The sequence below is a fragment of the Pongo abelii genome, chromosome X (assembly GCF_028885655.2).
Source record: "Pongo abelii isolate AG06213 chromosome X, NHGRI_mPonAbe1-v2.0_pri, whole genome shotgun sequence".
In the NCBI taxonomy this organism is placed as follows: domain Eukaryota; kingdom Metazoa; phylum Chordata; class Mammalia; order Primates; family Hominidae; genus Pongo; species Pongo abelii.
The window spans coordinates 157,282,830-157,298,939 of NC_072008.2; the positions used below are offsets into that span (position 1 = coordinate 157,282,830).

At 40.0% G+C, this 16,110-nt stretch overlaps 1 protein-coding gene across 6 annotated transcripts in view; it reads right to left on the minus strand.

Annotated features, from left to right (window-relative positions):
• The window catches only part of CD99L2 (CD99 molecule like 2), a 130,671-nt gene that overhangs the window by 54,895 nt on the left and 59,666 nt on the right, over nt 1-16,110 (minus strand). For all 6 annotated transcript variants that reach the window (XM_024240272.3, XM_024240271.3, XM_024240273.3 and 3 more), the window contains 1 exon segment: nt 8,887-8,949. In XM_024240272.3, coding sequence (XP_024096040.1) covers nt 8,887-8,949 — 63 coding nt within the window.

The window sequence follows — 16,110 nt, forward strand, 5'->3', positions numbered from 1 at the left end:
ATTCACAAGCTAAGAGGTGGAAACAAACAAATGTCCATCAACTGATGAGTGGATAAACAAAATTGTGGTATGTCTACACAATGGAGTATTACTTAGCCATAAAAAGGAATGAAGTACTTATACACACTACAACATGGAAGTGCCTCCAAAACATTATGCTACACAAAAGAAGCCAGGCACAAAAGGCTACATGCTGTCCAGTTCCATTTATATAAAATATCCAGGATAAATTCACAGATACAGAAAGTAGGTTGGTGGTTATTTGGGGTTGGGAGGATAAAAGAACAGAGAGAAACTGCTCGATAGGTAAGGGATTTTTGCTGTGAAGTGATGGAAATGTTTTGGAACTGGATAGAGGAGGTGGTTGTACAACATTAAGAATATCCTAAAATGCCACTTAATTGCTCACTTTTAAATGAAGGGTAAAAGATACAAAGTAGCAGATATATAAGATGAAAAGTCTAGCAATCCAATGTAAAACATGAGGACTATAGCTAATAACATTGTATTGTATTTGGAATTTTTGCTAAATGAAATATTGCTGTTCTTGTCAAACAAAAAAATGGGTAATTATGTGAAATGATGGATATATTAACTTGCTTCACTAGAGTAACTATTTACCAAGTTGTATATGTATCTCATAATATCATGTTATATACCTCAAATATACACAATAAATTTTAAAAATAAAATGGTTAATTTTACATTGTATGATTTTACCTCAATAAATTATTTTTTTAAAGAAGGATGTCTGATATGGTTTGGCTGTGTTCTCACCCAAATCTCATCTTGAATTGTAGTTCTCATAATCCCCACGTGTCATGGGAGAGACCCAGTGGGAGGTAATTGAATCACTGGGGAGGTTACCCTCATGCTGTTCTTGTGATAGCGAGTTCTCACAAGATTGGATGGTTTTATAAGGAGCTTTTCTCCCCCTTCACTCTGCACTTCTCCTTGCTGCTTCCATGTGAAGGACATGTTTGCTTCTCCTTCCACCATGATTGTAAGTTTCCTGAGGCCTCCACAGCCATGCTGAACTATGAGTCAATTAACTCTTTCCTTTATAAAGTACCCAGTCTCAGGTACGTCTTTATTAGTAGCATGAGAATGGACTAACGCAATGTCTTAGTCTTTTTTCTGCTGCTTATAACAGAATACCTGAAACTGGGTTGGTTGGTTGGTTGGTTATTTATTTATTTATTTATTTTTGAGGCGGACTCTCACTGTCGCTCAGGCTGGAGTGCAGTGGTGCAATCTTGGCTCACTGCAAACTCCGTCTCCCAGGTTCAAGTGATTCTCCTGCCTCAGCCTCCCAAGTAGCTGGGATTACAGACATGTGCCACCACGCCCAGCTAATTTTTGTATTTTTAGTAGAGATGGGGTTCCACCATGTTGGCCAGGCTGGTCTCAAACTCCTGACCCCAAGTGATCTGCCTGCCTCACCCTCCCAAAGTGCTGGGATTACAGGCGTGAGCCACCACGCCCAGCTGAAACTGGGTGATTTATAAAAAAAGAGGAACTTATTTCTTACAGTCATAGAGGCTGAGAAGTCCAAGGTTGAGGTGCTGCATTTTGTGAGTGAGGGCCTTCTTGCAGGTGGGGACTCTCTGCAGAGTCTCAAGGTGGCACAGGACATCAAATGCCAAGTGGGGCTGGTTGCTAGCTCAGGTCTCTCTTTCCCTTCTTATAAAGCCACTAGTCCCACTCCCATGATAACCTACTAATCCATTCACCTATTAATCCATGAATGGGTTAATTCATTCATGAGGGCAGAACCCTCATGACCCAATCACCTCTTACTCAGGAGGCTGAGGTGGGAGGACCACTTGAGCCTAGGAGTTCAAGTCTAGCCTAGGCAACATAGCGAGACCCTGTCTCATTTGTAGAAAAAAAAAAGAAGATGAAGAAGAAGAAAGAAGAAGAAGAAGAAAGAAGAAGAAGAAGAGGAAGAGGAAGAGAAGAAGAAAGAAGAAAGAAGAAGAAGAAAGAAGAAAGAAGAAAGAAGAAGAAAGAAGAAGAAGAAAGGAAGAAGAAGAAGAAAAGAAGAAGAAGAAGAAAGAAGAAGGAGGAGAAGGAGAAGAAGGAGAAGAAGGAGAAGGAGGAGAAGGAGGAGAAGGAGGAGGAGAAGAAAGAAGACAGAATAAGAAGAAGAAGAAAGAAGAAGAAAGAAAGGAGGAGGAAGAGGAGGAGGAAGAGGAGGAAGAAGAAGAGGAAGAAGAAGGAAGAAGAAGGAAGAAGAAGGAAGAAGAAGAAAGAAGAAGGAGGAGGAGGAAGAGGAGGAGGAGGAAGAGGAGGAGGAGGAAGAGGAGGAGGAGGAAGAGGAGGAGGAGGAAGAGGAGGAGGAGGAAGAGGAAGAGGAAGAGGAGGAAGAAGAAGAAGAAGAAGAAGACCTTGCCTGTCAATACTGCCACATTGGGAATTAAATTTCAACATGAATTTTGGAGGGGAAAAACTTCCAAACCATAGCAAGGGGGTTATTGCAGTTCTGTTTTAGTTGAGAATATGGGAAGTCTTTCCCTTAAAATGATAATGTTTGTACACTACTCCTTAGGAAGATTTTGGGTACCCTAACTCATACCTCACTGTGAAGACCACACCCCAGTGAATGGATATTTACGGTAAGAGAACCACATGTGATAACCTGTAGTCATTATGTGTGTGTATGTATGTATATATTTAATCTATCTCATCATCAGTTTAGAGATAATTTTGTCTCTAATTTCCATTTGATGTTGTACCAGTAAAATGCAAGAGTACAACTTGTCTAAATGAGTTTATGTATAATTATATTATGATATAGACAGGTAAAAAAGAGGAATTACTGAAACCATTATTTGAACAAGTTCCAGAAAAGCAATTGCCACTTATGTAAATATTAGCTTAAATTTTGCATGACTCAAACAACTCTTGTGTAAAAGTATTTGTTTATCTGTCTTAAAGAAAATTAACTGACCATAAATATAAAGGTTTATTTTCAGACTCTCAATTCTGTTCCATTGACCTATGTGATGCCAGTACCACACAGTCTTAATTACGGTACCACATAGTTCCACACAGTCTTGATTACTTGTGCAGTTGTGCCCTGCAATTCCAGTTCTGGAAACGTCTCGTTTCTCTGAAGATCTGCAGGTGCCATTCAAGAGACAGCAGTCCCTACATGCATGTGGAATCAGTTGTTCTGTCAGAGCCCAAGCTTGCATTGATGTAGAACAAGAGCTTCAATTTATGCACATTTTTAGAAACTATTAACTACAGATTTTCGTGTTGTAAGTCTTTAAATGGGGTTTCTTATTCGTAATTGAGATGAGAAGAGTCTACTTATCAAGGACTAAGAATAGTAGGTCAACTTCATCAAAAACACTTAGCTCCTAAAATAAAGAGACCCATTTCTGTGAAGCCTTTCTCAAAATGACAAACTCAGAAAAAATTCTTAGCTGCTCAGCAAATGCTTCCCACAATATGGCACTCTGACCAGGAGTGATTCTCTGTAATATTGTGCTGAACCAAAACAGTAAACAAAACAGGGTGGGTTCCCCCAGGTGTGGCTTAATAATGGTAACTGCTTGGTCTGAATGTATATGTCCCCCCCACCCAGCCCCAAATTCATGTTGAAACTTAACCCCCATCCTGATGGTATTAAAAGGTGAGGACTTTGGGGAGGTGATTAGGTCACAAAGGACACCGTCCTCACAAATGGGATTAGTGCCCTGATAAAAGAGGCTTGAGGCAGCCCTTTTGCCCCTTCTGCCATGTGAGAACACAGCTAGAAGGCACCATTTATGAAGCACAGAGCAGCCCTCACCAGACACTGAATATGCCAGCACTTTGATCTTGGACTTCCCAGCCTCCAGAGCTGTGAGCAATATATTTCTGTTATTTATAAAGTATCTAGTCAAAGGCATTTTGTTATGGCAGCACAAATGGACTAATACAGGGCCCATGGTATTCCCAGGGAATGGGGACATTCATAAGAAGCTTTATTTGGCAGAATCAGAAGTGTGTTCCCCCATGAGATGATTACACACACACAGAGAAAGGAAGAGATGGTGAGAGTGGTGGAGGACTCTGAAAGCAACATGGATGAGCCTTGAAAACATTACACTAAGTGAAAGCAGCCAAACATAAAGTCCACATATTGAATGATTCCATTGATATGAAATATTCAGAATAGGGAAGTCCATGGAGACAGAAAGAGATTAGTGGTTGCTTGGGGGTGAGGGGTGGAAACAAGAAGAATTGGGGGATTGGGAAGTGACAGGTAAAGGATACAATGTTTCTTTTTGAAGTGATAAAAGTGTTCTAAAACAGACTGTAGTGATGGTTGTGCAACCTTGTGAATATACTAGTAAGATCCTGCATGATCTGTCCCCTGACAACTTCTCTGCCTTTTCTCCAACATTCTCCAAACTCCAGCCACACAGGCTGCCTTCCGGGCCACAGAGTAAGCCTGGCTCTTCTCTGACTCAGAATTCTTACAGCTGATCTCTTGGCCTCGAAGACTCCTTCCTCACTTCCTTGTACATTACCTCTCCTCAGAGATGCCTTCACCACTTAATTTAAAGTAGCTGCCCCTAATCTTGGGCCGTTGCTATCCCATCACCCTCTTGAATTTGGTTGAGAGTACTCAGCAATATCTGAAAATATTTTAGGTACTGTATGTCTCCTTCCAGAGAAAACAATTCATAAGGGCAGTGACCTCTTCCACATTGTTAGGCCTAGCACCTAGCAGCAAGCCGGCACTCAAAAAACATTGGTGAATAAATAAATAAAGGTCATTTACGATACAATCTCTGGCCTAAGTGGTTCAGGGGTTTTTAAAACAAGCAGAAGAATGCACAACGTGCAGAGAAGAACATTCTCTGCAAGATAAGTATCTGGACCAAGGTGAGGTGGAGAGGCCTATCTCTTTGAAACCTCAGTTACGAGAAACATAAGCTAAGATAGAAAAAAGGGTGGCAGCATGATGTGGTCTTGTGGGCTGTCATTCAAACACGTACATCACATACAGGTGGTTCTAGGGGTTCCCAGACACACTGGCTGATGGGTGCTGATGAGGAAGATCAGATGGGCCAGCACAAGACTCAAAAAGGGATTTTATATATTAAAAAGTCCCTGTCGATTGGAGGTATGATATGCTGAGATTTAAAAAGTTCCCATCAAGAAGTTGACAAATTTACTGAAAGTCTACTTATATTCAAATTTATTGAAAGTCCACTAATCTCCAAAACAAACAGGACCAAGTTTGTTTTGGTCCTGTTTGTTTTGGAGATGTTAAATGATTTCATTAAAACCATCATTGCTAATAAATTAAGTGTATTTATTTTCCTGGGGATCTAAGAGGCCACCTGCATGCAGAGGACAGCATGAATATCCAGGAAAGACCTGAGAACGCCCAAACCGCTCACCTCACACTGTACACAAAAATTAACTTCTAAGAGACTTATACTTCTAGGTTTATGATCAATTTGGAGTTAATTTTTGTGTATGGTGTGAGGTAACGGTCCAACTTCATTCTTTTGCATGTAGATATCCTATGGTCCTAAGCACTGTTTGTTGAAGATTGACTGTTCTTTTCACTTTGAATAGGTCTTGGCGTCTTTGTCAAAAATCAACTGACCATAGATCTAAGGGTTTATTTCTAGACTCTCAGTTCTATTCCATTGATCTCTAGCCAGTAGCCTACTATCTTGATTACTGTAGGTCTATAGTCAGTGCTACAATTGATAAGTTCTCCATCGTTTTCTTGTTTTTCAAGATTGTTTGGCTATTCTGAGTCCTTTGAATTTCCATATGAATTTTAGGGTCCGCTTATCCACTTCTGCAAAAAATCCAACTGGGATTTTGTCAGGAACTGTGTTGAGTTTGTCACTCGATTTAGGTCTGCTTGACTCTTACACCACAGGCCCAGCCACAGTCAGTCCTTCCAATCAAGTCAGTCAAAGAACAACAGTAAGGCTAATGCTTACTGAGCACTCACGTGCTGAGTGCTTCACATGGCTCCTCCCATGTCATCCTTACAGTGATCCTAGGAGGTAGGGCTTCTTATTATCTTCATGTAAGAGATAAGGAAACTGAGGTGCAGACAAGTCAGGTGACTTACCCAAGGTGACAGTTCAGAAGTGGCAGAGGTAGAGTTTAGACCCAAGAAGTCTGACTCCAAAGCCTTTGACTTTCTCAACTCAATATATAATACAAAGAGATCTTAATAAACCCATTTTTAAAAGGCAAGCAATCTGGCAGAAAAATGGGGGAAGAATGTGAACAATTTACCAAAGAGGCAAATGCAAATAGTCAGTAAATATATGATGCTCCATTTGACTCCAATCAGGGGAATGCATAATAGGCAATGAGATATTATTTTGTCCATCATATTGGTAAAATATTTTTATTGATAAAATTCAGCGTTGGCGTGGGTCTGGGAAAACAGGTACTATTATAACAACATCAGTGACAGTGCATAATGGCAAATCCACTTTGGAAAACAATTTGGCAGAGTTTTTTATAATATAAAAAACACACATCTTTCATCCTAGCAGTCACACTGCACTTAGGCACAAAGGACATGGACAAGAATGTCCACTGTAGCCCTATTTGTAATTGCATAAAACGGAAATAAACCACGTGTCTGCCAGTAAGGAAATGGCAATACGGGTCATGGCCAAATCCACACTACTGGAACGCTGGCTCCACAAGGCACAGGTTTATGTGTGATTTGTTCATGGCTGTAGCCCCAAAGCCTAAAACAGTAACTGATACACAGCTGGCGTTCAGACATTTACTGAATGCATACTATGGTATACCGTGCAGTGGTTAAAACGAATAAGGGATGTGTGTGTATATATATGCGCACATATATGTATGCGTATATATATTATATATCTATAAATATATATTTCCTTATTTGGAAAAAGGATCTCTGCAGATGTAATTAAGTGAAAGATCTCAAGAGGAGATCATCCTGGATTATCCAGGTGGGCCTTAAACCCACTAACAAGCATCTTTGTAAGAGAAAGGAGAGAGACACAGAAAGGGGAACACCACGTGACAACAGAGGCAGAGATTGGAGTGATGCAACCACAAACCAAGGAACACCTAGAGCCACCAGAAGTGGGGAAAGTCAAGGAAAGATTCTTCCCTAGACCCTTCAGAGAGAATGTGGCCCAATCAACACCTTGATATAGAACTTCTAGCATCCAGAACTGTGAGAGAATAAAGTTCTGTTGTTTTAAGCCATCCAGTTTGTGGTACATTCCTAAGGCAGCTGGAAAAAACCAACATAGACATGTTCTCTAAGGACTTCAATACACATTAAATGAAAGAGCCTCACACCTGTTAACATTAAAAAAAACAAAAAAAACACCAAACAGTTTCTATCTATAGATGCATCTAACAGCATTGAAAACTAATCGGGATCAACATGCCCCAAACTGGCTACAGTAGTTCTCACGTCAGTTGGAAGGGAGAAGGGTCAAGGGAAACCTTGGCTTTACTTTATAAGCAGTTATCATTTTTTAAAAGAATGGTTTAAGGAGGCGAGGCGTGGTGGCTCACACCTGTAATCTCAGCACTTTGGGAGGCTGAGGCGGGCGGATTGCCTGAGCTCAGGAGTTTGAGACCAGCCTGGGCAACACGGTGAAATCCCCTCTACTAAAATACAAAAAATTAGTTGGGCGTGGTGGTATGCACCTGTAGTCCCAGCTACTTGGGAGGCTGAGGCAGGAGAATTGCTTGAACCTAGGAGGGGGAGGTTGCAGTGAGCCGAGACTGCGCCACTGCACTCCAGCCTGGGTGACAGAGCGAGACTCTGTCTCCAAAATAAATAAATAAACAAATAAATAAAGCTAAAAAATGAAAAAAAAAAAGGAAAATTGATAACAAAGCTTAGCATTTGAGAAACTACACAGACTCCATTTTAAGAAAAGCCATGACTAGGTGTGGTGGCTAATGCTCATAATCTCAGTATTTTGGGAGGGCAAAATGGGAGAATCACTTAAGGCCAGGAGTTCAAGACCAGCTTGGACAAAACAGTGAGATTCTGTCTCCAGAAAAAAATTTAAAAATTAGCCAGGTGTGGTAGCACACACCTATAGTTCCAGCTACTTGGAAGGCTGGGATGGAAGGGTCACTTGAGCCTAGGAGTTTATGGCTACAGTAAAGCTAAGATGGTGCCACTGTACTCCAGCTTGGGCAATAGAGTAAGATCCTGTGTCAAAAAAAAAAAAAAAAGCCATTATAAAATCAATCTAAAAGGAGAAACAAATCTTTTATTCACTTCAAAGTGCCTTCTTTTCTGAGTTAAGGAAGACAGCCCTTGGAGGCCACTGCTGATATGTCACACCAGTAGGGGCTATGACTTGAGCTACAGAAAATGATATATCAGTTATCACACATTGTTAGGTATTCTTAACAAAGGATTTAAATATTCAAATTTTATTTTAAATAATATAACCATTTCTTTTCTTTTCTTTTCTTTTTTTTTTTGAGACGGAGATCTTGCTTCATCACCCAAGCTGGAGTGCAATGGTGCGATCTTGGCTCACTGCAACCTCCACCTCCCGGGTTCAAGCAATTCTCCTGCCTCAGCCTCCCGAGTAGCTGGTATTATAGGCATGCACCACCACACCCAGCTAATTTTTGTATTTTTAGTAGAGATGGGGTTTCACCATGTTGGCCAGGCTGGTCTCGAACTCCTGACCTCAAGTGATCCTCCCACCTTGGCCTCCCAAATTGCTGGGATTACAGGCGTGAGCCACCATGCCCGGGCACTATCCATATTTCATCTGATCAAGTAAAATATATTGTTTTTCTTGCGTATATATTCTGAGTGGATGATACACATTAATCACTATTGTTTGTTTTTAATAGTTTATTTGATTTACTACTCACGCTTTACTGAGGAAGTTTCTTTCACTGCATCCTTCAGGTTAAAATCATCAAAGTCCCCAGATCCTAAAAATTAAAAAAAAAAAAAAATTAAACTATCTTTGCATAAAACAAAGTAATAATGAAATATCCTCTAGAAATGGTCATTTCCCTTTAGAAAGTGAAGGAATAACAAAAGGTATTCCATGCAAATAGAAACCAAAAGTGAGTGGTGGTAGCCATACTTGTATCAGACAAAATAGAGGCCAGTATTGTTAGCAAACTACTATAGGAACAGAAAACCAAGTACCACATGTTCTCACTTATAAGTGGGACTAAATGATGAGAACACATGAACACATAGAGGGGAACAACACACACTGGGGCCTATTGGAGAGTGGAGGGTGGGAGGAGGGAGAGGATCACGAAAAATAACCAATGGGTGCTAGGCTTATTACCTAGGTGAGGAAGTAATCTGTACAACAAACCCCCATGATACAAGTTTACCTATATAACAAACCTGCACATGTATCCCTGAGCTGAAAATAAAAGTAAAAAAAAAAAAAAAAAATAGACTTTTAAAGTCAAAAACTGTAAAAAGAGACAAAGAAGGTCATTATATGCTAAAGGGGTCAATTCATTAAGAAAGTATAACAATTGTAAATATATGCACACCCAACATTGAAGCACCTAAATATATAGAGCAAATATTAATAAATCTAAAGAGAGAGAGAGACTGCAATGCAATAATAGTAGAACACTTCAATACCTTACTTTCAACATTGAACAGATCATCTAGACAGAAAATCAATAAGGAAACATTGGACTTGAACTATACTTTAGACCAAATGAACCTAACAGATATTTACAGAACATTCCAACCAACAGCAACAAAATACACACTCTTCTCAAGTGCACACGAAACATTCTCCAGGATAGATCATATGTTAGGCCACAAAACAAGTCTTTACAAATCTAAGAAGACTGAAATCATATCAAGTATCTTTTCTGACCAAAATGGCCGGAAACTAGAAATAAACAACAGGAGAAATCTTGGAAAACTCACAAATATGTGGAAATTAAACAATCAACAGGTCAAAGAAGAAATTAAAAGGAAAATTAAAAAATATCTTGAGACGGCCAGGTGCAGTGGCTCACGCCTGTTATCCTAGCACTGTGGGAGGCCAAGGTGGGTAGATCACTTGAGGTCAGGAGTTTGGTACCAGCCTGGCCAACATGGTGAAACTCTGTCTCTACCAAAAAATACAAAAATTAGCTGGGTGTGGTGGTGCATGCCTGTAACCCCAGCTATTCATCTCAATAGATGCAGCAAAAAAACATTTGATTCATTCAATAGTGAAGAGTTAAAAGCTTTTCCTGTAAGATCAGGAACAAGACAACAATGCCCACTCTCACTACTTCTATTCAACAGAATAAGTTATATCCAGAGCAGTTAGGCAAGAACAAGAAATAAAAGGCCTCTCTGTAGGAAAGGAAGAAGGTAAATTGTCTCTGTTTGCAAATGACATGATCTTATGTGTAGAAAAACCTAAAGACTCCACCAGGGCCGGGCGTGGTGGCTCACGCCTGTAATCCCAGCACTTTGGGAGGCCGAGGCGGGTGGATCACGAGGTCAGGAGATCGAGACCATCCTGGCTAACACGGTGAAAACCCGTCTCTACTAAAAATACAAAAACAAAAATTAGCTGGGCATGGTGGCGGGCACCTGTAGTTCCAGCTGCTCAGGAGGCTGAGGCAGGAGAATGGCATGAACCCAGGAGGCAGTGCTTGCAGTGAGCCGAGATCGTGCCACTGCACTCCAGCCTGGGTGACAGGGCGAGACTCTGTCTCAAAAAAAAAAAAAAAAAAAGATTCCACCAGAAAACTATAAGAACTGATAAACAAATTTAGTAAAGTAGCAGGTTACAAAATCAACATACAAATATCAATAGCATTTCTATATTTGAACAATGAACTGTCTGAAAAAAAGAAAACAATCCCATTTATAATAACATCAAAAAATAAAATACTGAGTAGCAAACTTAACCAAGGAGGTAAAAGACCCGTACCTCCTAACCTGTACCTTGAAAACCATAAAACAATGATGAAAAATTAAAAACACAAATGAAAATATATCCCATGTTCATGTATTAGAAGAATACTGTTAAAATGTCTATACTGACCAAAGTGATCTACAGATACAATGTAATTTTTATCAAAATTCCAATGTCATTTTTCACAGAAATGGAAAAAAAAAATCCTAAAATTTGTATGGAACCAGAAATGACCCCCAATAGCCAAAGCAATCTTGAGCAAAATGCACAAAACTGGAGGCATCACACTTCTTGATTTCAAAATATATTATAAAGCTATTGTAATCAAAACAGCATGGTACTGGCATAAAAACAGACACATGAACTAATGGAACAGGATAGAAAGCACCAAAATAAACTCAAATATTTACAGTTAATTGATCTCCAACAAGGACAGTTTCTTCAGTAAATGATGTAGAGAAACTGGATATCTACATGTGGAAGAATGAAACTGGACCCCTATCTCATACCATATACAAAAATTAACTCAAAATGAATAAAAGACTTAAATGCAAGACCTGAAACTGCAAAGCTACTAGAAAAAAACACAGGGAAAAAGTTGCACAACATTAGTCTAGGCAACCATTTCCTAGATAAGACGCCAAAAGCACAGGCAACAAAAGTGAAAGTAGACAAATGAGACTGAATAAAACTAAAAAGTTTCCACACGGCAAAGGAAACAACAGAGTAAAAAGACAACCCATGGTTTAGGAGAAAATATTTGCAAACCATACATCTGAAAAGGGGTTAATATCCAAAATATATAAGGAACTCAACTCAATAGCAAGAAAACAAATAACCCAGTTAAAAATGGGCAAAGGCAAAGGAGCTTCTCAAAAGAAGAGATACAAATGGCCAACGGGTTTATGAAAAAATGCTCAATATCTCTAATCATCAGGGAAACACAAATTAAAACCAAAATGTGGGCTGGGCACAGTGGCTCATGCTTGTAATCCCAGCACTTTGGGAGGCCGAGGCAGGCAGATCACGAGGTCAAGAGATTGAGACCATCCTGGCCAACATGGTGAAACCCCGTCTCTACTAAAAATACAAAAATTAGCTGGGTGCGGTGGCATGCGCCTGTAGTCTCAGCTACTCGGGAGGCTGAGGCAGGAGAATCTCTCGAAGCAGAGATGCAGAGGTTGCAGCGAGCTGAGATCACGCCACTGCACTCCAGCCTGGTGACAGAGCAAGACACCATCTCAAAACAAAACAAAACAAAAACAAAAACAAACACAAACAAAAATGTGATGTCATCTTACATCTGTTAGAATGGCTGTTATGAAGAAGACAAATGATATTTGTTGGTGAGGATATGGAGAAAAGGGAACACTTGCACAAGTTGTTAGGAATATAAATTAGTATAGCCATTTTGGAGAATGGTTTGGAGGTTCCTCAAAAAAACAAAAAATGAAATTATCATATTATTCAGAAATCAGTCCCAGTTCTGTGTATGTATTAATATCCAAAGGAATTGAAATCACTATTTTGAAGAGATATCTGTACTCCCATGTTCATTTTGGTTTTACTTACACTATCAAAGGTATGGAAGCAACCTAAGTGTCCATCAACAAATGAATGGATAAAGAAAATGTGGTACATATATAAATGGAGTACTATACATCCTTTAAAAAGGAAATTCTGTCATTCATGACAATGTGGATGGAACTGAAGGACATTATGCTAAGTGAAATAAGCCACGCACAGAAATACAAATATTGTATGATGTCACTTAGATGTGGAATCTAAAAAAGTTGATCTGACAGAAATAGTAGGAAGGTAGCTAACCAGAGGCTGAGGGGAGGGAGAGGTATGGGGGAAGGGAAAGTGTTGATTAAAGAATACAAAGTTTCAGTTAGACAGGAGGAATTGTTTTAGCAACCTACTGCACTGCGTGGTAACCACAATTAATAATCATGTATTGTATATTTTAAAATTGCTAATAGACTTTTACAATTCTCACTACAACAAAATAAGTTTGTGAGATAATGGATATGTTAATTAGCTTGAATGAATCTTACTACAATGCATACACAGACCAAAACATCACATTGTACCCTATAAATATATACAAAGATTATTTGTCAATTAAAAATAAATGTTAAAAATTATTTTTATTAGCCAGGCATGGTGGTGCACGCCTGTAGTCCCAATTGCTTGGAAGGCTGAGGAAGGAGGATCGCTGGAGGCTAGGAGTTTGAGGTTACAGTGAGTGTGTATTGCTCTCTAGCATGGGCGACAGAGTGAGGCCCTGTCTGTAAAAAGCAATGATAACAAAACAAAGATTTTAAAATTTAACTGTCTTTGTATGAAACAAAATAATACTGAAATTCTCTCCTGAAATGGTCATGGCCCTTTAGACAGTGTCATGAATGTAACTCCACAAAAGGGAAATCTGTCAAAGCCACCCAAAGATATACTGAGCTGATAGCCTTCCTCAAACAACCTATCTATCCCCACCAAAAATAAAAATTAAAAAATAAAAACAAAACAAAACCCCAAGTTTCAGTCCACTAGAATGTTGAAGGCTCAGGTGTTTCGAACATGAAGTACTATCTCACAGAAAACCTTCTCCATAGAGAAGTAAGAGGGGTCGTTGGAGCCCACAGCTCCACTGATGAGGGGCCAAGTTCTTCCACCCCACCCCACCCCAGGTCTCACAAAGGCTACTCTATATTTTGTCAATCCAGGGTACCTTCTCTCCGATGCCCAGTACCCCACCTAGACTAGAGGCTCTGGCTAATCACACATAACTGAAAAAGCTCTGGGGAGAAGTTTTTCACAACAGAATTTGTCCTCACAAGTGGACCCATCTGCCCAACCTAGCGTCCTACTGAACTTGATAGCTACTGTTTCCTCTAGATGGGCACGTAGTTTGTCATAAGGGTGTATAGCTTATCAGTTCTCAAGCAAACCATCATGCATGCATCCTGGAATTGACCTAACTAAATGGATAGGGGATGGTGGGAGCCAGGTTTCTCACTATCAGAGAGAGAGGTTACAGATAAGAGGGGCAGGCTAAAATGACCCATATAAAAATGGATTAGAGTAGGAGACTTTAAGCTAAGTATGAAATCATATTTAGCTTAATTTTCTTTTTTTCTGAGATGGAGTTTCGCTCTTGTTGCCAAGGCTGGAGTGCAATAGCGCAATCTCAGCTCACCAGGTTCAAGCGATTCTCCTGCCTCAGCCCCCCAAGTAGCTGGGATTACAGGCATCCGCCACCACGCCCAGCTAATTTTGTATTTTTGGTAGAGATGGGGTTTTTCCATGTTGGTCAGGCTGGTCTCGAACTCCCAACTTCAGGTGATCTGCCCGCCTTGGCCTCCCAAAGTGCTGGGATTACAGGTGTGAGCCACTGCACCCGGCCTAGCTTAATATTAACATAGTCATGTGTTGCTTAGCAACGAGGATACGTTCTGAGATGTGTTTGTTACACTTTTACCATTTCGTTATGCAAACATCATAGGGTGTCCTTACACAAATCTAGATGGTGTAGCCTACTACACACCTAGGCTGTATGGTAGAGCCTATTTCTCCTAGCCTACAAACCTGTACAGCATGTGACTGTACTGAATACTGTAGGCAACTATAACACCATGGTATTTGTGTATCTAAACACAGAAAAGGCACAGTAAAAATAAAGTATTATAATCTTATGAGCCCAACATCGTATATGTGGCCTGTCAACCAAAATATCACCATGTAGCACGTGACTATATACAGATAGCTATATAGAGAAATATTTATAGCCATGAGTATATATATGGGTTAGTATAAAGACATATATTCCCTTGCTCTGTCAACTGAGAGGGGCTGGAAGCAACAACACTCCGTAGCAATGAGCACATCTAGCACCCAGGTCTTTGTCTCTAATCCTAGTCTCCAAAAAGGGAACCAGGGCTCCTTGGCTGATTTGACTGGGACAGAAAATATGTAAGATGAGCTTGAATCTTGAAGCATCTTGAGGTGCCAGGAAGTAAGAAAGTATTATTATTATTATTTTTTTGAGACGGAGTTTTTTTCTTGTCAGCCAGGCTAGAGTGCAATGGCACAATCTTGGCTCACTGCAACCTCCGCCACCCAGATTCAAGCAATTCTCCTGTCTCAGCCTCCTGAGTAGCTGGGATTACAGGCGCCCGCCACCACACTTGGCTGATTTTTGTATTTTTAGTAGAGACAGGGTTTCACTATGTTGGCCAGGCTGGTCTCGAACTCCTGATTTCTAGTGCCGCCCACCTTGGCCTCCCAAAGTGCTGGGATTACAGGCGTGAGCCACTGCATCCGGCCTGCAAGTATTTTTAAAAATCACATCACTTGGTATCTGTCAAAGGGGCACGGGAACCAACTGAAAGAGCTCTCAGTGGCTATGGCTGGAATAAATTTTTAAAGACTTTTTTCAGGGCGGATATAGCTGGAACAATTTGAAGAACAAAATAAAGTAGTATTGGGTTATAACCCCAAGTATAACATAAGTATCCACGAGTCCATGCTGAATGAACAAGTGATTACATAAATAAACAAAAGAGAGAGAATAGACAAACAGAATAATGCAAATTCATTTCTGTAGCTATCTGTCTCTCATGGCGGTGAAGCACAATTCACCACTCCCTACGTATTAGCCACACATAGTAACTTCCTTCCAAAGATTACAGTATGATAAAGGGGAAATAGAAAAACTTTACTCTTTACAGAGGAGAAACCTGACAAACACTACCTAAGCCAGGTGACCAAGGTCAACATGTACAATGATGAGTCCTGTTGACAGTATGTTCCCTTGATATAATGTGACAGGATGTGATGCGCATGGCACTTTGCCTCTGTGGTCTTTCTTTCAAAACCCCGTAACTCCAGTCTAATCATGAGAAAAACATCAAATAAATCCTGACTAGGGGGTGCTGTATAAAATACCTGACCAATCTTCAAAATCACCAAGGTCATTAAAACCAAAGAGTTTGAGAAACCGGCATAGTCTGAGAAGCTTAAGAAGACATAAGGACTGACAGTCACATGGATTAGATTGGATCCTGGATTGGATTCTGGAACAGAAGAGGGCTTTAGATAAAAACTGAGAAAATCTGAATAAAGTATAGACTTTAGTTAATAATAGTATATCTATATTGGTTCATTAACTGTGACAAATGCATCATGCTAA